The following is a 20950-nucleotide window of genomic DNA, read 5'->3' on the forward strand; positions in this document are numbered from 1 at the left end:
AAACTATTTCATCACAAAAACTTACGTGATTCAGGTGTTTGGATATTTAATAGTGGTAAATCAAAAGTTGAAGACTAGTAGCTTTTGACTTACTAATACTAGATATGACACATGTTACATTCATGTGGTATCAGTTATGGAAAGTACATGTACTTCTTACTACATAAGTACTGTACTTTACATAGAAATGTAACATATAATGCATTGTTATAGCTAAAACTGCCCAAAACTATATAAATCACTGAGAGTTAAAATTTAAATTTAGAGTTAAATGATATATAAAACAGATAAGGGCCATTTCGCATGAGTATGTTCACTTTTAATACTTCTGATTCTGTTCTATACTTCAGTAAACTTTTGAATGCAAGGCTTTTACTTCTATATTTTTACAGTATATAATATATAGCAGAATAAATGATGTTTAAACGCAGAATAGTCTTCATAGTCTTCAGTTTTGTGAGTCTCAGTCCGGCCTCGAGGGGGCGATGTAGAGCGCAGTCCTCCTCACGCGCTTCAATCTCCTGGCTCGCGTTAAGTTTGAAGAACAGACAGTTAAAATGCAGTCACTGTAAACACCTGCAAGATGAAGAAAGTGTTCACCGCAGAGCAAATTTCGGATTGGTTCATCTCGGGGACGACATTTGCTAACGTTAAACTCACAGAAGAGGCGGCGGAAAGAAAACTGGACGAACCGTCGTCGAAGGAAACCAGGTGAAACGTTAGCTTCTAGTTAGCTCACCTCATGCTCGCTAACAGGTGTCACGTCTTTTATGGTGGGACCCTGACCCATTGCACTTTCTTTTTTTTTTTTTACAAAGGTATAACAGCACAAAAAGGTGATGTTTTAGCTAGGTTTTTGTGCTTAAGGTTAATTAAACGAGTCTAAACTGTGTCTGTGTGTCACAGTAATAGAAGAAAGCTGACTCAGCTCGACAGTGTATGGACATATTAAAAATGTGAATGAGGTTTCCAAAATAATGTTAAATATCAACTCTGGTGAAATTCTGAGGTAAGATTTGTGTGTGTGTGTGTTGCATTATTAATATCCAAGATTTCAGAAATGCTGACCTCTTCTGCCTCCCACATTAAGTTCCAAACACAGACCAAAAATTCTTATTATTTTCTGTATTTTTTCCCCAACACTTTGCAATGCTGCAAGGAATACAACATTTTTTAATTAAGTGGGTTATTGGGTCTGTTTTTAAATATGTATAATTTTTAGCAACCATAAAATGTCACATTCCCAGGTAGTTCAAACATGACCTCAGTGTAACCAAACTTTCCTTAAACCTTCACAATCTGCTATAAGTATTAAACTGTTGCGTACTGCTTTTTGTTAGCTACGAGATCAGTGGCTCCAAACCTGGGGGTCACAGGTTGATTAACAAGTCAGGAGATGAGACAAATAAAACGATTACATAAATTCTACGTTTATGTTTTAGTTGAGTTTCCTATGATCTTTACTCCTTTTATTATTTTTTTTTATTTGACTTTACAGTCTTACCTTGTTTAGTAATCTAAAAACTGACATTTTCAGCCTGTGAAAAACAGTCACAAGTAGACATTGCTTCACTTCAAAGACTCACATACCACAAAGGCCTGGGAACACATGGTCCAGATCACGTATGTATTCACATCCTGTGGCCTTATGACATAACACTCACTATCTGACAGTAAACAATTAAAATGACATGCCCAACCGAACAAAATCTACATAAAAACAGTCCATCAGGAAGGGATTAGCAAGAGCAGGTGACAAACTAGTTGTTTTAAATGAAACATTTGAATGCATTGTCCACCTAGCCTAATGCTGTCTTAACATTTTTTGGTCACAAGCTATGATATATTTACAACTAATACAAATAATCAAGTTTTTGCATCTCGTCTTCTTGCTGAGGATGTGATAACGGTTTCTCCTGGTGTTAAACACAGGGCCTCAGACATTTTGAACAGTGTGTCGTCTCACAGTGTGGTGCTGTATGCCCCTGTGGGCCTGAGAGGAGCTGGATAGTTGTATGGAAGGTCCCAGTCCCTGTTGGACCCTATGAACGAACCGGAATACCGCATGGCCCGGTCCACATATCCGGAGATTGTTGGGATCTCCTCCCTCGGGTGGTCGCCACAGTTGGGGACGGTGGGTGTGACAAAGCCCTGCTTCATTTTGTAGCGGCTGGTCCAAGCCTCCATTGGTCGAAGCTGTGCTGGCTGCACTGAGAGGTCGTCCTCTTCATCATATTCCTTTTCGCTCAGGAAGTCCCTCAGCACCTGCTTGAAGACAGACGCCAGCTCCCAGGGCCTTATGTTGTTAGTGGCAAGCACCTCACGAAACCTATGGAAGGATGCAAGCAATAGAGTTAATTTAACTCTAGTTGAAGTACCAAGCATTTTCAACAACACTGTGTCGGCGTCCCACATTTTCAACTGGTACTGTTATAATTCAGCCATTGCAAAAAAGACCTGGATGTTCATTCAGCTGTTGAGCCTCATAGTTTCTAGAATGACATATCTGGGACAACAGCACCGTTTATTTGGAAATGGTACAAACATTATAACACGTTTCTTACTAAATGTGTTATTCTTTGGTAATGTGGTTATGTAAGCACACAGTAGTGACCCAGTAGTGAGTTATATGGCAAATAAGTAAGTAGGTCAGTGCTCAACCATGTAGAACAACTCTTCAGCCTTTTTTTATATCATTATGGCTAACATAGAGATGATGAGTGGAAACCCCCGCAGTCTAGCTTCATTTAGCCTTACAGGGCATCCTTCACCTTCACATGTTCACACTCTATATTGCCTGCCTTTGTGACAGTAACACATAATGGCTTTCTTGGCAGCTCGCCCTGCCTCCCTTTCCCTTTGGGTCTTCTCTGCTTTGCCTGCTGTCAGGCCTTGTGTTGATGCAGTAGCAGCTAGCCACTGTTGACAGCATACTAATGTGAGGATGGAGCACCTGGAGAGAACGGTGGCTGCATGGATGGGTGGGATCTGGGCACACAGGAACTCCAGCTGGTGTAGCTCTGATGTGGGGATGAGGGTCCGTAACCTGGGGTACTTCTGAAACCAGTGGAGACCCAGGGTGCTGTGGGCCAGCCTGTGCTCCCGCTCCAGCTCCCTCGCCAGCCGCTCACGTTCCTCCACATGCCACAGGAGCTCTCTGATCAACATGCAACTGGGTATGACACCCGAAGTCTTCAGAGGTGCTGCTTCATCCTGAGCCTGCACTCTTGAGTCATGGGACCATTTCATCCAGCTGAACAGGGGCATGGCAGTCACAGCAGACAGTCCTGGAAAACTGAAGAGACAAGTATAATTTTTTATTCTAGATCACAGCAGTTTTTTTTTTAACACAGTTAAATAAGCTCGAATATATGTTGCTTAAAACCAAGAGCTAATTTCTCTTAGAATGTCTCCTGATCTAATGACAAGGCCACATTAGATCACGTGACAAACTTCACAAAGGCAGATGAAGCAAAAGTAAAAAGATCTAACATGAGAGAAAGAAATGGAAAAGTAATAGTGAGGAAAATATGAAGATAAAATGAGTCAAGAACAATAAAAACCTGCTTGTGATTAATACTAAACTACTAAATAAATGTTTATAACCCTATTCTTAATCAAATCTTGTACTTGTCCTGAAAACGGGGTCACATTTTCCCCTTCAAAGACGACAATATGTGAGAAAATTCACAACCTGAATTCTAAGGAAGGATGTTAATTCCCATTTTATCCCTAACGATATAGGTCTACTATAATACACATTTTAAGGTTGACAATGAAAGATGATCACTAAGCTGACCTCTGGTCCCTGCCTGATGGGTGCTCTGATTCCCTTCAGTTCAAGTCAGACTTGATGAGGGACAATGTCCCAGGTGTGTGTATTTGGCTTATTTTCCAGACTGATAGATTCAACACAGCTTCCACCTGGGATTCAGATGGATTACACAGCCTGCAGGGTCAGAGGTCAGTCTCACCGAACACAAACTGTATGTGTGGCTTCACACATTTTAAGGTTGCAAAACAGCAAGTGCTCCAAAAAATAACTACTTAAACAAAATGAGTCTTCCAGCATGTGCAGGAAGGAAATATCACACTAACATCTGGTTGAAAATTGAAAGGAAAGATCTGTACTTACAGGTGAAAACTGCACAGCTGACGCTTTTTTTGTGAGATATTCAGAAATTGGGGAAGATGAGCTTTTCACAGAGTACAGCCTCCAGCTCCTTGTCTCCATGGGTTAGTCCATGTAAACTTAATTCCTTCACTTGCTGTCGACTACATCCCTTGGTGTCAAATGCCATCAAAGGAGCACACTTGATTGTTGGCAGCAATCCTCCAGTGTCCTGGTTATTGGAAGCGTTTTCCCTTTTTGTGTTGTAGTTATTGTCTTGTTCTTATCATCCCTCCCACTGCTCCTGTCATGCAGACTTTTTCCAGGAGAGTTAGTCACACACTGCTAACTGACTAAGAGCTGTCACCTCTCCTCTCCTTTCACCCCACTCTCCTCTGTGCAGTGTGCTGCTTTGTTGTAAGGTCAGCTGCTTTGTAGCTTGCACGAAATGTGTGCATTGGAGAGAAAGGAAGAGGACGAGAGTGCATGTGTGCGCACGAGCTGTGGGTGTGTTGTGTTTGAGCTCCTCTTAGTACTGTCAGGGGTTGTGCTGTTGCGATAAAATCCTCCCTTTACTAAGAGAGGGAGAGACAACTGGGAATGCTCTCCCGGCTACAGTGCTGTGGGCCGTGTGGAACTGACCAGAGGGAAAGACAAGAGGAGGCAGAGACTTGGAGCAAAGTTTCAAATGGTACAAAGTAATGATGTGGGCAGAGCCTCCAGTATGCTCACCCACTGTGGACTTACATTTGAATAATAATCCCAGTTGTACGCAACATAGAAATGAGTGGGTTTATAAATGATTATAAAAACACCTTCATTTCTGAAAATATGTTCTCTGTGTTGCTATGTTGATGAATACCATTAAATGCTGCAGTACCCAATATTAACCTCAACAGATGTAGCTACGCAAGTGACATCTAACAGAGCATATTAACAGTACTATGTGTTATTACATTTAGAAATAAAACATAGCATCACAGTTGATGCACATATCTGAAATTGCTCCAAAATGTGTTTATTAGGAGGATCTATTGGCAGAAATGACATATAATATCCATAGGTATTGTTTTACTAGTGTTAAATCACATGAAAATAAAAATCGTGTTTCTGTTACCTTTTAGAATTAACTTTATCTACAGAGGGAGCGGGTCCTCTTTTACATTGGCCACCATATTGAGCCACCATAGTTTCTGCTACACACTCAGAAGGCAAATGGTTATTCAGTTGGTTGCAATCTGCAACTATATTGCTAGATACCACTAAGTCATACATACTGGTCCTTTAAGCCTGTCCTTACCAATCCATGGTATGTATATGTAGAGTATTTTCTAATTTTATGTCATTTTTCTTACGTTTTTGTCAGTCATGCTTTCTGAGATGAAACTATCCGATGTAAGCTGAACAATGGTTAGACGAGAAGGACCGTCTCTATCACATATGAGTACAAAAGGGAAAGTAAATAGATTGCTGTATGGGCTTTGAAAGTAATGGAAATATGTTTGTAATGTTAGGGGAAATCTTAATCCTTAAGACATTTTTTGTCAAATCATTTTTATTTATATAGTCACAAAATCATAACTTTGCCTCATAGGGCTTTTTGTCCATAGTAGGCTACTGTAAGACTATGCAAGATTCTGTGTAATTGCAATTCATTTGTCAATAGAGCTTCAACATTTATAAACTGCTTAAAATTGCTTTAATTTTGTTTTAGCCCACCAAAGGTTCCTGATGAAGGCAGCCGGAAAAATGTGAAAGCTGATGGAGGGTGGTTCCAAAAACCAGAACCTGCGGAGAGTGAGTATTAAACTTAGTGTTAGCTTTTTTTTAATCCTACATCATACTTACTTACATAGTCCGATATACAGGAATATGCCTTCTGCCTTTTATGGGTTTAACATTGTTTCTTGTGTCTTTGATTCAGTATCCTTAGGTACTGCCCCTCCTCCACTTGCCAGCTATGAGTACCCAAGCTTGCCCATAACCAAAAACAGAGAGGAGGTACAATGTACCATACATACACCATATACACCCATCCACAAAGCCTGATGGTCTGAAAGTGCACTATCATTCTTCTGTAGTACTTTTTCTTTTGGACATGTTAGGGTTTTTATTGAAATTACCATTATGTCCTCAGGACACTGGTGCACTTAAGCTTTTACTGTTTGCTCAAGATGAAAATGTTGCAGAACAAGAGCTAACTTTAAATTCTAACATTTTCTGTTGACTAATAAAGAGTAGTGTGTGTGTATATTTTAGGAGCTCATGCTTTCATTTAAGCTGCACTTTCTTAATGCCGATTATAAAGTGTGGACTTCCAGTGACAAATCAGCTTAGCACATCCATCTGCTCTTCTATTTCATAACTTATTTTAATATTTATTTTTTATTGCAGTGATATGGAACAAATGGCCAAATGGGGTTTTAACTGTGCACATGTTCTACTTTTGTTTTGTGTGTATGTGTGTGCACCTGCTTCCAGCTGATTTCTCTTATAGAAAACAACTCTGTAGTGATTATTCGAGGAGCCACAGGCAGTGGCAAGACCACGCAGCTGCCACAGTACATTCTGGACCACTACAATGAGAAAAACGCCTTATGCAACATTGTGGTAACCCAACCACGCAAACTAGGGGCCACCAGTATTGCCCGATGGGTTGCCACACAGCGGAAGTGTACCCTGGGTAGTCTGGTGGGATATCAGGTTAGTGCAACAACGAGAATCTGATTTACTTAAACTGTGCAATGCAGATACATACATGAGCATACTGATTTTGTTTTATGATTTAAAAAAAAGAAGAGGGTGAAAAAAGAAGAGTGACACTTGTAGAGGTCATGTGGCAGTAGTGACTGGATTGACCTGTAGTGATTGACCTTGGTCACCTGTGCACAAAAAACACACACTTGCATCTCTTCTGAAACTTGTTTGTATGTGTTAAAAAGCTCTTGTGTGTGTTGTTGCCAGGATGTCTGGCTGTGTTGTACAGAGCCCAGGAACAGCACATCTAATAATAACTGTTGTCTCCTCCGCTTGGTGCAGACCTCTGGAGTTAAGGATGATGTCACTGACAGTGGGAGCAATGATATGTTAGTAAAAGATAAAATGCTCAAGTTAGTGTGTACTTTAAACAGGCGTTTTAATTTTTGTCTTAAGCCCATCTGAAATATGTCTGTTCGCTATAAGGTGAAAGCTTTTTCTTTGTTCCCTTTCCCTTTTTGTGAAAGTCATGCAGTCAGTGAATGAAAAGTTCTTTTGTGCTCTGAGTTATCAAACACAGGGTAGCAATACATTTTAATACAGGTCACTGGTATTTTCTCCAAGACCAACCAGAAATAGTTGTGTTGGCATTGCAGAGATTTGTTTTAAAGACACTGGGAAAAGGAGAGAGAAGAGGAAGAAAGCTGTGGCCTCTCTTCTTCGCCTCTCTGAGGCAGTAGAACCTAACATTATTCACAGGAACTGGATGTGTTTCTGTGTGTGTGTTTAAAGTGAAGAAAATAATGACTTGATTTGTTGTTAGAAAATATATAACAAAATATTTGGATGGGAAGTTGGAGTTGTTTGGAGATGTATGCAGTGCTGCATTACATTCAATTTATTTATGACCATACAACGGAAACCAAAGATACATAGCCATAGATGGTGTGGCATTGCACCGAGCTGATGTTTTCAAATGGTTTCAGTTTTCTTCCTCTTGTAGAGTAAAACAACAACAAACAAGAGACAACATTTTTTTATTTTAATTCCTGTCCATCTAGAGCCTAAACGGTTAGACACCAGAGTTGGTGATTGTTGGAACAGTGTAAAGACTAATAAAGACGGTTTGGTGAGTTTTGTTTGAATGAAGTGTGTTTAACAAGGTCTAAGTTCGGTATAAGAGATAAGCTTAAATTCAGTAAGTGTACACTCAGTAAGAGGTAGAGTGCCGAGTAGAGAGTGGAGAGTTGTCTTTAGTGTTTGACGAATATTAGAAAAATAATTGATGACAAAACACATTAACAATTGCATTGATTGGACAGATGGGACATCCTCACTAGACGGGCTATTTCAGAAAACATTGGTGGCAACAACTTGACAGTTGTGCAGTAAAAAGTCCATTGAAAGTGCTGCATTTTGCATATTTGCAATGAATTAACTAGCTTTATTTACATTGCGCTTTTTGCAGAAGAGAATTCTCTAAGACGCCATGCAGACGGACAATAAAACAGGCACTGTTGTCAAAGTAACAGGCCTTTGTCATATAATTAAAATGTATGCTGTGCCTCAGCCTCACACTGTAATTTTAGTCTAAAATGTCCTAAAATGCCTTATTACGCAAACTAATGTCAGAAACCCCAAAGCATGAGTGTCAGAAACTGTTATTTTATAGTTTGTGTGTTGTTGACCATATCTACTAATACAACTTTGTATATTTGTGTTTTAGGTTGGACTGGAGAAGATGGCAACTGAGCACACCCGGCTGATTTACATGACTACAGGAGTGCTGCTGCAAAAACTGGTTTCAGCCAAGTGCCTCACAGAGTACTCCCACATTTTCGTAGATGAGGTGCATAAACAACATTATGGCAGATTATTTTTATGTGCATTTCTTTGTTAACTGGTATCTTTAAAATAAGCAGTTTTTTTGCTTCTTTTAAAAATATTTTTGTTAATGGTAAAATGCAGCTCACTACGCCTTGTTAAATTAAAGTTTATCTTTTTATTTAGTTGTTTGTTGTATTGTGTGGTGTTTTTGTCTTTTATGGGGTTCCGTCAGTATTATGTTGCTGCAGGGGTTTCAGGTTTCATTTGGTACTATGATCTAATTGGTGATTCTTGACTACCATTTCTACTCTGCATTTGCCCAAGGTTCATGAGCGTGCTGAGGAGATGGACTTTCTCCTGTTGGTTTTGAGAAAACTTCTTCATTCCAACTCTCCTTATGTGAAGGTAATTGCAAGATCTAGTAGAAATCTGCATCAGTTGAACTCTCAGTCTCTCAACTACGTTTTTGTTTTGTTCTTTTAGATCATCCTTATGTCAGCCACCATTAACTGCAGACAGTTTGCTGAGTACTTCGGCACCCAAATTCGGGGGAAGATGAACCCAGCCTATGTGTTTGAAGTGGAGGGGGCGCCCTATGCCATTGAGGAGTTTTATCTGGATGACCTCCACAGACTGTTTTCATGCAGGGTATTTAGATAGTAGATGTTTGCTGATGCTACTGTTTCTTTGTATTGAAGCCACATAGTTAATGTGTATATTCTGTGTGTGTGTGTTTATCAGGTTGAGTTGCCTCATACAGATGACCCTCACATCACAGTGGAGATGTACAATCTTGCCATCAGTCTCATCCAGAGCTTTGATGAGATGGAGGGCAAAGATTCCAGGTGAGGCCTTAATATTTTAGCACATTTGACTGCTTTACCAAATGGTCAGACAGATGAAGTAATAATTATGTATGTTTGTGTATGAGCAGAATAGCAGAGACAGGAGGTGGCAGGACTTCATCAGAGCGGGGCAGTGTGCTGGTTTTCCTTCCTGGTATACACGAGATAAAATACATGCACGAGGCCTTGGCCAAGCTGTTCCACAAAAGGTGAACTTTTCATTTGATCTCTCTCTTTCTTTATAGCTAGTACATATTGTCTTCTACCTATTGTCTTTTTCATCCATTTTCCTTTATAATAATCAGAATTAGTGTCTGTGAAATCTATAGTTCATGTTAACCTGTATTACTTTTGACTTGAGATGAATGTTTACATTTACTATTATGATGATGTGCTCCTGTTGTTCAGACTGCAGGTTTATCCTCTCCACTCAACTGTTACTCTGGAGGAGCAGAACGGTGTGTTTCTGTTACCTGTCCCTGGATACAGGAAGGTAAAAACTTTATCTTATTAAAAGAAAAAAAATCACAAGTGTTCTTTCTACTTGCTATTACTGATAGTATCCTCATATTAACAGGTCATCCTTTCCACCAACATTGCTGAGAGTTCAGTGACTGTTCCAGATGTCAAATATGGTGGGAGGTTAATTTTTTTTCAGCCTAATGTTACCTGTTTTTTGTAACTGTTTTTATAGAATCTTAATCAGTATTGGTGCTTATTTCCTTGCTGCAGTGATTGACTTCTGTCTGGCCCGTCACATGGTCTGTGACCAAGATACCAACTATCAGTCTCTGCGTCTCACCTGGGCATCCAAAACCAACTGCAACCAGCGCCGAGGTACAATATAACAGAACTTGACCTCTAAAGTACAAGTATCTTTTCACGTATGTGCTATTATCCTTATCTCCACTCTTGGTGTCAGGAAGGGCAGGTCGAGTGTCGAAGGGCTACTGTTACCGTCTCGTTACCAAAGCGTTCTGGAGGAATGAAATCCCAGAGTACATGATCCCTGACATGCTGGTAAGAGAGTGTGCAGATAACCAGAATTTTTTTTTAATACAGCTTTGGCCCTAATTCGAGAATGAACCTATGGCATACTGTTTGCCTTCCTCTCAGCTTGCCCCGCTGGCCACCATCATGTTGAAGGTGAAGTTGTTGGACATGGGAGATCCCCGCTCCATCCTTTCCACAGCCCTCTCACCCCCAAACCTCGGTGACATAGTGAGGACAGTGCTTCAACTCAAAGAGGTAAATAAGTGCAGATTGATGATTCTCATCTGAGACAGCCATTAATGTCTAGTCTGAATGTCTGGCTGTAATGATGTATTTGGGCGGGCAGCTGACCACCCAGCTCTGTCACAGAGTATTAGACCTCTGACAGGAGCTTTGTGTCAGCCAGTGTTAGCATCGTAACAACTGTTAGGTGAGGGTAACAAAGGGCAGTGCTGTGTCATATGTTTGTGTGGGGAAAAGAAAGTGGAACAAGTGTATGCTATTTCTGTTTTCTTTCTATCACTCACAAAATACAGTTAGTACATTTGATTTTTTTATGTCATCTTTCAAAACTATAAATGGTATAGAAAAAAAATATGCTAATATTTATTTATAATACAGCTGTCAAAAAAAAATGTAAAACCAGGAAATCTGAAAAAACAGACAACAATAACAAGACAAGGACAGAAAAGTAGATAACAGACAGATGAAAGTTGTTTTGAGTTTTTTTTTAATTTAGCCTGATATTCTGATTTCTGATTTAAAAACAGCTGAAAGATTTCTGTCTGAGGATCTTAATGTACAACCATGAAGTGTGATCAATATAAGTAAAATTTCAGTGAATTCTCAAAACTAGCAATCTTTGTCCAGAGGAAAAGTAAGTTTTGACTTAATAAATTTAATTTTGGCTTAGAAATTCAATGTTGGCATAGAGAGATCAGCCACTTTCATGTCTAAATCCTTGAACATTAAAAGTCAAACTATTGTTCTGAGGTCAGTTTAGGAGTTTATTAGGGCTATAAAAAAAATTCTCTTGACACTAGCTTGATGTTTCATTCTGTAGATGGGCGCGCTATCTGCGAAAAGTGATGGCAGGGGACAAAATGAGGATGGCGAGCTAACGTTCCTGGGCCGAGTGCTGGCACACTTGCCCGTGGACCTGTACCTGGGGAAGATGGTTGTCTTGGGACACATCTTTGGCTGCCTGGATGAGTGCCTCATCATAGGTTAGTCTATCATTACGCTACTGGAATGAACCTCAGATACTGCATATGCCTGTGTTTATAGTTGTAGACATAGCTGGTCAACAAATCTGTCATCATTGCACTGTTGGAAATGTTTGTGCACATGTAATATGTTTATATAAAGTACCATAACATCCTCTCTTGTCCTCAGCTGCTTCGCACTCTCTGAAGAGTTTCTTCGCCATACCATCCATGCAGCAACTTGCAGGCCACAGGTGATTCACATCCAGCAGCTGCACTGATTCACACACTGCCAGGCTGTCATTGGCGTCCCATTGAGGTGGCACTATATATATATATATATATATATATATATATATATAAAGCAAGGAATCTCTGTCGGTCTGTCTGTGTGTGTGTGTGTGTGTGTGTGTGTTGCTCAAATATCTCTGCAGATCAGGATCAGACTGACCTGAGAGTTTCAACATGGCTGCTGTGTGGTTTAAGGGTGTGCAACATCGGCTTTGTTTGGACTACAAAGATACAGTTAATAAATTATTTCATAAATTATTTAGAATTCCGCTAGCATTACCATAGCCACCATAGCCACGTGCGCACCAGAGCCAATCACTGCAGAGGCCTAATGTGTAGTGATTGAGATCCTGACCCACCAAACATCCTGGAAAGTGACGAAGCTACTGTTGTTTTGGTCCTGTAACGTTGCCTTGTGGGACATTTCTCTGTATTAAGCTGAGTGAGAGACCTGTGCAGTTATCAGACTGTCTGACCGACACGCCCTCGCTCCGCGCCATCAGCTTATCCGTTCACACTATTTTGGTAGTTTCAAAACAATTTTTTGATGTGTAAACCCTTACTGCCATTGCTCTCTGCCTCCCTCCCCCCCTCTCTCTCTCTCTCTCTCTCTCTCTCTCTCTCTCTCTCTCTCTCTCTCTCTCTCTCTCTCTCTCTCTCTCTCTCTCACAATGCCTTTTCTGTGGACATACAAAACACTGAAATGTCAAAAAGAAAGTGGGTGGTCATTTAAAGCATAGCATGTCCAGCTATCCATGCAATGTTCTCCTTAAAGATATTCAGAGCACAGTTTCATTTATTTTTTTCCGGCAGTGTCAATGTATATACCTACAAGGCCCAACTACTACTTCCTGGCCAGAAACAGATATTGGTTCAGTGTATTGTATGTTTTTTGTCTGTGTACTGAATAATATTTGTTTTTCCAGGAGCAAGTTGGCCTTTGCTCGTGGCACACCAAGTGATTCCATAGCTTTTGTCAATGCCTTCAAGGTAGTGTGTTTGACAGCAAGTTGTGGTGTTTGATGGATTTGCATATTTGCCTGATGGCTGTTGTTTTTAAAAGTCTTCCCTGTTGTCTCTTACTTTTAGGCATGGCACTCATCCAAAAAGAAAGGACAACTGAGACACCCAAAGGTGAGTAAGAACAACAAACAAACATGAGCTCACTCACACATAAAAGCTATGCTGATTTTATTTTTTCAGGTTGTAAATATGAATAGTCTGCTACTGCTATTGTTTAGAGCCTCCTCTTGACACACTGCAGTTATTCAACTTACATTATTTTCAAGATTGACATCGAATTGAATGCATAATTCCTCTGTCCCATTGGTAATGAATTAAAATAGCACTGTAAATTATGTTTAGTACAACACTATAGCTTGCAGAGCAGTTGCCACGGGAGGTAGAAGAAGTGGGTGTTCTTCTTTTCAGCTGGACCATTGAAAGTATTCACTAAAGTCTATGTTGGAATGTCCTCTTCTGTGTTTTTTTAATTGAAGTGTGAGGTTTCTTTACTGTTGCTGCTTTCTCCACTTAGGATGAGTATGACTGGGGAAAAGAGAACTTCATTCAGATCAAGAGGATCAGGGAGGTACGGAGTTGAAGCAGAGAGCTGAGTCGCATGAGTTCGTCAAGCCACAGTGCAGGATGTCTTTGTCATCACCCATCCTAGTCTGTCTGTGAACACCAGACATTAATCAGTTTGTAGCCATATGTTACCAAGAATGGAACTTCTGTTGAGTGACTGACAGCCATAGGCATTTAGTGAATTTGGTACAGTCAGACTGTAAATACACAGCTGTCAGGTTTACAGCCAACCTGAAATGTTTTAATGGATCTTTAAACTCTATGACAGATTTTAGGTAGTTGATGATTGTAGCATTTTGGTGCACAGTTTACTCTTTTCTCATGTATTGGTAAATATGTCAACTTACAGTCGTGATGAGCTAATATTTTGAAATAGAGCTGTTTATGAAATATTGTGGTTCAGACCTCATAAGCAGTAACTCACTGTCCAGGTTGCAGAGCTGTACGAGGACCTGAGGAAGCGTGTGTCTCAGTTCAACATGCATGTGCCGGAGAACCCACAACCCTCGGATTACACCAGCACACACAGGCAGAAGTTCATTTTACAGGTTAGAGTCAGTGCTGCACATTGTGGGATGTATATTACATAAAAGGTCTTCCGGGTCCAAGTGAAGTTTTGTGTGCACTTCAAATCCAATAATCATTGTGAATAAATATTCAGCTGCTGAACATACACACAAAATTGTTGTTTTTGGTTGCACCTCTTTCTGTCTTAGGTGGTCATTGCTGGTGCCTACTACCCAAACTACTTTGTCCAGGGAGATATAGATGAAGACCTGGCCTCCAGAGAGTTGAGTGGCTTCAACCCCAGAACAACAGTGATGGTATGGTTGGAATAGTGGGATTGTTTTTTTTACACATTTCTGGTGTGTAATGACCATTAAAACCCAGCCAGGATGACTGTAGACTTTGTTACATAGGAAGTAGCAATTTTGTCATCAGATATACAACAGATATAACATCAGACCACGTGTTTTCAGGTGAGGAACCTCCCTCCATACAGTTTCTTGTATTACAAGCAGCTGCAGTCTCTGTTCCGTCTGTGTGGACAGGTCAAAGCCATTTCCTTTGAGAGCTCCAGGTACTGAAGGACATCTTTTTTTTTTAAATCTACTTTAACCCTTAACCCTAACCCATTTTAACATTGAAATATGTGTACTCATAATTGTCTGTATATAATTGTGTATGTTTATGTATGTTTGCCCAGAGCATATGTGGAGTTCTACAGGACATCACAAGACTCTGGGGTGCTGCCCGAGGTCTCTCTTGCCCTCCTGCTGTCACACCAGAGTCCTCCCATGGAGATGTCTGTCTACCCCATTGAACAAATAGAACTCCATGCTGGGAACAGAAAAATAACTCACATGAAATATTCACGGTAAGGCTCTAATTCACACATTATGAAAACTAATTAGTTTTTTCCCTATCTGAGTGAAATCAGTTGCTGTATGAAAAAATATGTGCATTACGTCTGCTCAATGAGCAAGAAAAAACAATTACAGCCCAAAGGTTCGACTGTGGCTTGTCTTTGGCTGAAAAGTCCCGTTCTTGACCGTCTTTTTGGAAAATGAAACCCCCTGCACCACAGGCTGCACTGGTCAGTGCCCTTGCACTGAGCCTTAATGTAATTTGACATCCTCGCACTCTGCATGACTCTCTCCAGCTCTCACTTGGAGTCAGAGAGGGGAGGTTTTAGTCAGAGACAGCACCAGCTTCTTCCCACCTCCCTCTGGGGGTTGGAGATGGGGTGACATTGCACAACATTAGCTGTCCAATGATAATACAGCTCACAGGCTGTTCTCATTGATTACTTTCCCTTTGACAGTGATATTTCCTCCTGCCTAAAACTTAAAAAAAATACATGTTTTGATAACCTCAAGTAGATTATATATTTTGATTCTTATTTGGCCTACATTTTAAATGCACCACCCAAACCAAAGGAACAGGATTCAGGCCCCCACATTGATCTACTTCAGCATCTACTCTGCTAAAGTACTCTATCTGTTAGCAAAACCCTCTGTCCTTGGAAAATCATTGCATTGATTGCTGTAATCAGTAAAAAATCTGACAAAACTTTAATGTTTGCATGTTCAGTTTTGAGGATTAGGATACCTTATGAGCACTTGCCAAGCAGCTCTGTTAACTCATTGAAATAATGTGATGTTATGACAACGAATACATCGCTCACAGTGTGAGAGCAGTGAAAGTGAATGTGCTCATAACATTGAATTCAGTTCTCTGTGTGCTTTTGCTTTGCAGTGTGAATGTGGACTTCCAGAACCAGTCTGTCTGCCCAGTGGGAGTCGTGAGCAGCACCATTGACCCAGACAAGCTACCGTCCAACCCCTTATTTGTAGTCAACGTCACAGAGGTCATTCAATTACATTTAACTTGGTCTAACAGAGCTACATTTTGCAAGATGTACTCTAATTTTTTACTAACTGTCTAACTGTAATCTTTACTGGGTGAATCGTCTCTTAACATGATCTCTGCTGCAGGTGGTGGACGTGGGTAATTTCTGGGGCTTCCAGGCAGATGAAGCCAGCTTGGAGAAGCAGCGCCATCTGACAGCAGAGATAAACAAACGTGTGCTGGATCCTGTAACCGTGTCGTTATATCCCAACCTGCTGTGTCTGGCTCCTTACTCTGAGATCAATGACCAGACCATGTACTACCGCGCCAAGATCCTGCACATGCGTGGCAACACAGTGGAGGTGAATATGCACGCACTCACTGCAGTTCTCTGGTCAAGATGTAGTGCACCTGTTTAAGTATCTCATCTACTTCTCTCCTGTCTTATTTTTAAGATATTTTCTGGAAACTCTTTTGGTAGAAAAAATGTGCATTATAGCTTTAGCACTCTTTAGATTTTAATTGGAGTTTATTTTAGCTAAATTACTAATTTCACTGACCGGTGCCCCACCTTTGTGCAGACTCTGAATGGCCTGCTTGGCTATAATAGACCTACTTGTTTTTGAAGTTATACGGTTTATATATATCGTATGGTTATTTTGTTGGAGAATGATTTCCTCTTTCAGACATGCATAAGTACCAACATTAACACTTTTATTCCACGAATGTTGCACTATGTACAACAGTAACGGGTTGTAGTTATTTAACATAATTTCTATCTATAGAGCGCCCCATAAGAAATTATTTTCAACAGGAGTAGGTGATAACAGTTGCTGATGTTACTTCGTGTACCAGAGCACAGGATATGTTATTGTCTTGCAGGTGTTCTTCTTGGACTTTGGCAACACAGCGGTTGTTGGTTGCAAAAGCCTCCGAGAGCTGCCCTCCGACCTCCTGTCTCACCCGTTCCAGGTAGCAATGCGATGGCACTGTCAAATGAATGCAAACTTTTGTTGTTCCACTGTTCAAACTGTGATCAAACAGTAACACATAAACACTGATTATGGTCTCAGGCTCAGGAGTTCCAAGTTACAGGAATGCGTCCTTCACCCCAGTCCATCATCCTTGGGAACCAGTGGAGCAGCCGAGCCCGTGACCGTTTCATCACACTGGTGAAGGGCCATTCACTCATTGTGTCACTGTACTCCATCCTGCATGGTGTCATGCGTGTGCAGCTGCTCATCAACACAGAGACAACAGACACCAGCATAGTGGACTTGTTGGTGGAAGAAGGACATGCTGTGAAGGCCGAAGAGAGCTTTGATTCCAAGGTGTGACATAGAAATACATTGATCATGATGTGCCCTACTTAAAGAGACACCTCACCTAAATATGTCCTTTCAAGTAACGACTTACCCCCCTCAGGCTTAAAAGGTGCTTGATAAAAGAATCTTTCAGAAACAGAGATAGCAATAGCTATGGTCAGCTTGAATTCACATTACTTACAGTTCACTCCATAGTAACTGGACCATATTCCATTTAATCGCTGTCCATTCAAAAGCTTTCTATGTTCTTCCTCCATACAGATTTGCTAGAATAAGGCAAATTAAGTTTTGTGTGTGTTCTAATAGCATTGCATTTCTCACACAATGACCACTTTGTACCTGCAGTACTGATTTTTCTCCAGCAGATGTTGTGGTTGGATGCTGTGAGCAAATAGTGCTTTGGTTTCAATGAAAAGAAAAACATGAATCAGAAGGTACATTTTTTGGGCCCAATCTGACTGTTAAGCTCTACAAGAAGACTTGAGACAAAACTTAATAGATTTTTTCTGAGCAATGCTAGTGCAGATTCAGAAAGGTCCATACTAATGCTAATGATGTGCATTCTTCTAGTCTAGATGTTTTATTTTTGTGTGCTCTTGCAGCAAAACCATGAGGCACTGATGACGCTGTACAAGGACATGGAAGCAGGTACATATGTCCCGAACACTGTCAGCAGCTCCTGGAAAGATCGCAAGAAAGAAGAGAAACAGCTCATTGACAACCTGCTCGCCCACTTTTCCAAAAGCAGCCAGTCCTTTTCCAAGACAAAGGCAAGATACACTGAGCTAAACACGTTCATGTTATGTTTGTACTAAAATATTAGATATGGTCAGATCATTTTTAATTGCACCTTTTAGAACCAATGTTACATAGTGCTTTATAAATCTAAAGAAAAACAGTTGAATAATTACAATCAATAAAGACAAAGCCTTTAGATTTAAATAGGTTTTGAGGAGGGATTTAAAATAGGACGCAGACTCACAGACACTGTGTCTGAGATGGCATCGCCTCTGCACTGTCTGTTGCTCTCAATTTGTCCAGCAGATGGAGACATTTCAGTGGCTCAACTCATGTGTTTGTGTTCATTCGAGGCACACCCATTATCAGAGAGATGAGCAGAACAATGACGACAGGTTGATTGTAGCTGTGAATCACAATAACTGATGGATGCATGAATATGTAGTTTGATGTGTTTGGCACCTTCCTTCTGACACCACAGGTTAACCTGCATGGACCACACAGTCCTAATAAGATAAACCTCCACAGCTTGAACCACAAGACCCACTACAAGTAAGCATTACTTACACCAAGACCAACTGAAACTTGCAGGTTGCATTTCTTCTGAGTGTGTCCTCCTCCTGCAGGACAGTGTGTATCGAGAGGAGCGGCATCAACTCCCTGGCTGTGAATGAAAACCCTCACTACAAACATCAAAGGATGCTGGTGGCTGGGACCGTGTCGGTCAACTCCACAGGTGTGGGACCCTAAGTCTCCTCATAAACAAACACACTTATGGGCATTTACAGCTTAAATCTCCACTAATCAATATTTTTTATATTAAAAGTGGATCAAATTTCTATATGTAATGTCAAAGGGGCTCAAAGTGATACAGTTGTTTGCCAGTATGTTTGTCAGAGCAACTTTATCAGTCTGTAATAAGTTAGAACCAGCCACCGTCAGTCCAGCAGTCAGAAATTTCCATTATATTCACGCATGCGTGTGCTTCGTCTCCTCTCCTGGCCTGTCCCTGTCCTGTCCCAGGCTGTGCCTGCTGTGTCCCCATCTTGCCCCAGAGGCTTGTTTGGAGCCTCTGCGAATAACCTTGTAACTGTATTCTCTATCTTCAAACTCTCTCATGGAAATAAACCCTTAATTCACTGCAGTTAGATGTTAAAATACTCGGGTTTTCCTCTCACTCACTGAGCGGCTCTCATTCTTCGGAGGTAGACCATTAAATTAGCAAAATAAAATGAGAAAAATCTCGCAAAAAAACGGTAAAGAAAACAAAAAAAAAAGCGGCGATGGAATCACCCAACCCTTGTTCTTCTTCTAAATGTCAAAATCAGTTATTGCAGCTTTAAATATGTGGCTGTGTTGAAGGGACACGGATTCTACTGAGAGATACCTCCATCATGCCAGACATCCCTGGACTGCCGGCACTTATCACCATGCTCTTCACCCCCATCATGGAACTACGGTCAGTCAGTCACAGACGTACCGCTGCACATCTTAAAGGCAGCATAATCAAAAACACGTTCATATTTTTTTCCCCCATTTTTTGTAGCACTAACGAAGAGAGGACCTGCTACACCGGTGCCCTTTGTGGTTTGGGCTGGAACAGTCAAACACAAGAGGGCATCTTACCTGAACATGACATCGAACTTGCCTTTGATGTCAAATTTGATGTTGAAGACATCACTGAGGTAAGAGCTGTCAGCAGAGAGAGAGAGAGAGATAGATACAGCTGTGATTTCTCACTCATTGGCCAGGTGATTCATACGTTGTCTCCTCAATAATTTCCAACTTTCCACCGAACGCGGTTTTGTTTTCTTTAATCTCCGTATCTCAAAGGTCTTGTTGTACCTTGTGATATAGACACTGGTGTGCTGATGATCTATAGCACTAGGCCTTGTGTCTGTTATCACAATACTTTAATGCCAGTATTACATGATATAGCATTGTCTTTTGTGTATTACTAATTAGGTCTGTGTTTTCTTTCTTTTTCAGATAAATGCTTTACGAGTTGCTGTAAACCGTCTGGTGTGTGAAGGGCTCGGTGGCAGTTGGCACCTAAAGTCTGACAAGATCACCCACCTGCAGGAGGACTGTCAAGACCGCCTCATAAGGTATTTTACGTTCACCCACAGGAATTTGTAATGCGTTTAAAGTTCAGTCAATGTGTATGCAATTATTAAGCTGTGTTGATATTATTTAATGCAGACTGTTCACCAAGTCCCCGCCAAGGGAAGCTGTCCCTCCAGTGTACTACCAGAAACTCGAGAAATGGAACCAGGTATGCTACATGATAGTGCTCTTGCAATTTTTTCATGTCAAATCTGTGAGCACATTTCAGCGCTGTGTTTTAAACTGTTGAACCTGCAGGTGGATCCTGCTCTGAAGATGGATATTGTTGAGCCTGGAGGCGGAAAGAGCAGAGGTGTTCTCTTCCAGCTGCACCCTGTCACTCTCCTCAACAGCTAAAAAAGCCACTGTACTCGTTGCATTTGTGTTGAAATTTAATTGATTGTAATGTTGTACTATGAGCAGCTGCCTGGAATTTTAATTTGATTATGGTAAGAGGATATTTTTTAGATATTATATAATTTAGAGATATTTTTTAACTTCAGTTCATACTGTAGCTTTCAGCAGCACAGCAAAATCCTCAGTCCTTTATTTGTTGTTTGCAGCTATCACTGCTTGTTCCCTGTTTAAAAAATAAGTGGCTGTAAAAGTTCATCCTGTATAGCTCTTTGTATCAGCGCTTCAGCAGTGGGCCATTAAAAATAGTTGTTTGCAACAGATGAGGCTTGTCAATCAGTCTTCAAAGTCTCATTGTGACCCAAGAGTCAAGTTAAATTTGTCCCCACAGCACACGCACACACACTTAACTACTACTACAAGATGAGACGCGTGTCTGTGCCAGAATTCATTGGCTTATATTTATAGCCCATCATTCCAGGTCTCCCATCCAAAGTGTTATCACTTCAAACTTAGCTG

The 20950-nt window shown here is 40.7% G+C and overlaps 2 protein-coding genes across 2 annotated transcripts; one reads left to right on the forward strand and one right to left on the reverse strand.

Annotated features, from left to right (window-relative positions):
- Nucleotides 1–88: 88 nt before the first annotated feature.
- tdrd9 (tudor domain containing 9) lies at nucleotides 89–20750 on the forward strand. Its single transcript, XM_051381188.1, has 35 exons — nucleotides 89–711; nucleotides 5826–5908; nucleotides 6036–6112; nucleotides 6593–6814; nucleotides 8535–8657; nucleotides 8960–9040; nucleotides 9119–9283; nucleotides 9377–9480; nucleotides 9570–9689; nucleotides 9889–9973; nucleotides 10058–10115; nucleotides 10213–10317; nucleotides 10403–10500; nucleotides 10597–10728; nucleotides 11537–11699; nucleotides 11869–11932; nucleotides 12896–12959; nucleotides 13059–13103; nucleotides 13507–13560; nucleotides 13988–14104; nucleotides 14273–14380; nucleotides 14537–14637; nucleotides 14764–14934; nucleotides 15816–15927; nucleotides 16055–16270; nucleotides 16791–16880; nucleotides 16982–17239; nucleotides 17836–18003; nucleotides 18453–18523; nucleotides 18598–18707; nucleotides 19334–19430; nucleotides 19518–19656; nucleotides 19961–20079; nucleotides 20174–20246; nucleotides 20336–20750. Exons 1-35 carry the CDS (start codon nucleotides 584–586, stop codon nucleotides 20432–20434), a joined length of 4020 nt encoding a protein of 1339 aa, XP_051237148.1. The 5' UTR covers nucleotides 89–583; the 3' UTR covers nucleotides 20435–20750.
- On the reverse strand, nucleotides 1409–4632 carry rd3l (RD3 like). The gene is made up of 3 exons (XM_051381252.1): nucleotides 4136–4632; nucleotides 2954–3295; nucleotides 1409–2329 (listed from the first exon to the last, which is right to left on the reverse strand). Exons 2-3 carry the CDS (start codon nucleotides 3265–3267, stop codon nucleotides 1963–1965), a joined length of 681 nt encoding a protein of 226 aa, XP_051237212.1. The 5' UTR covers nucleotides 3268–3295; nucleotides 4136–4632; the 3' UTR covers nucleotides 1409–1962.
- Nucleotides 20751–20950: the final 200 nt, after the last annotated feature.

This window comes from Dicentrarchus labrax, unplaced genomic scaffold (assembly GCF_905237075.1).
Source record: "Dicentrarchus labrax unplaced genomic scaffold, dlabrax2021, whole genome shotgun sequence".
NCBI classification, from domain to species: domain Eukaryota; kingdom Metazoa; phylum Chordata; class Actinopteri; family Moronidae; genus Dicentrarchus; species Dicentrarchus labrax.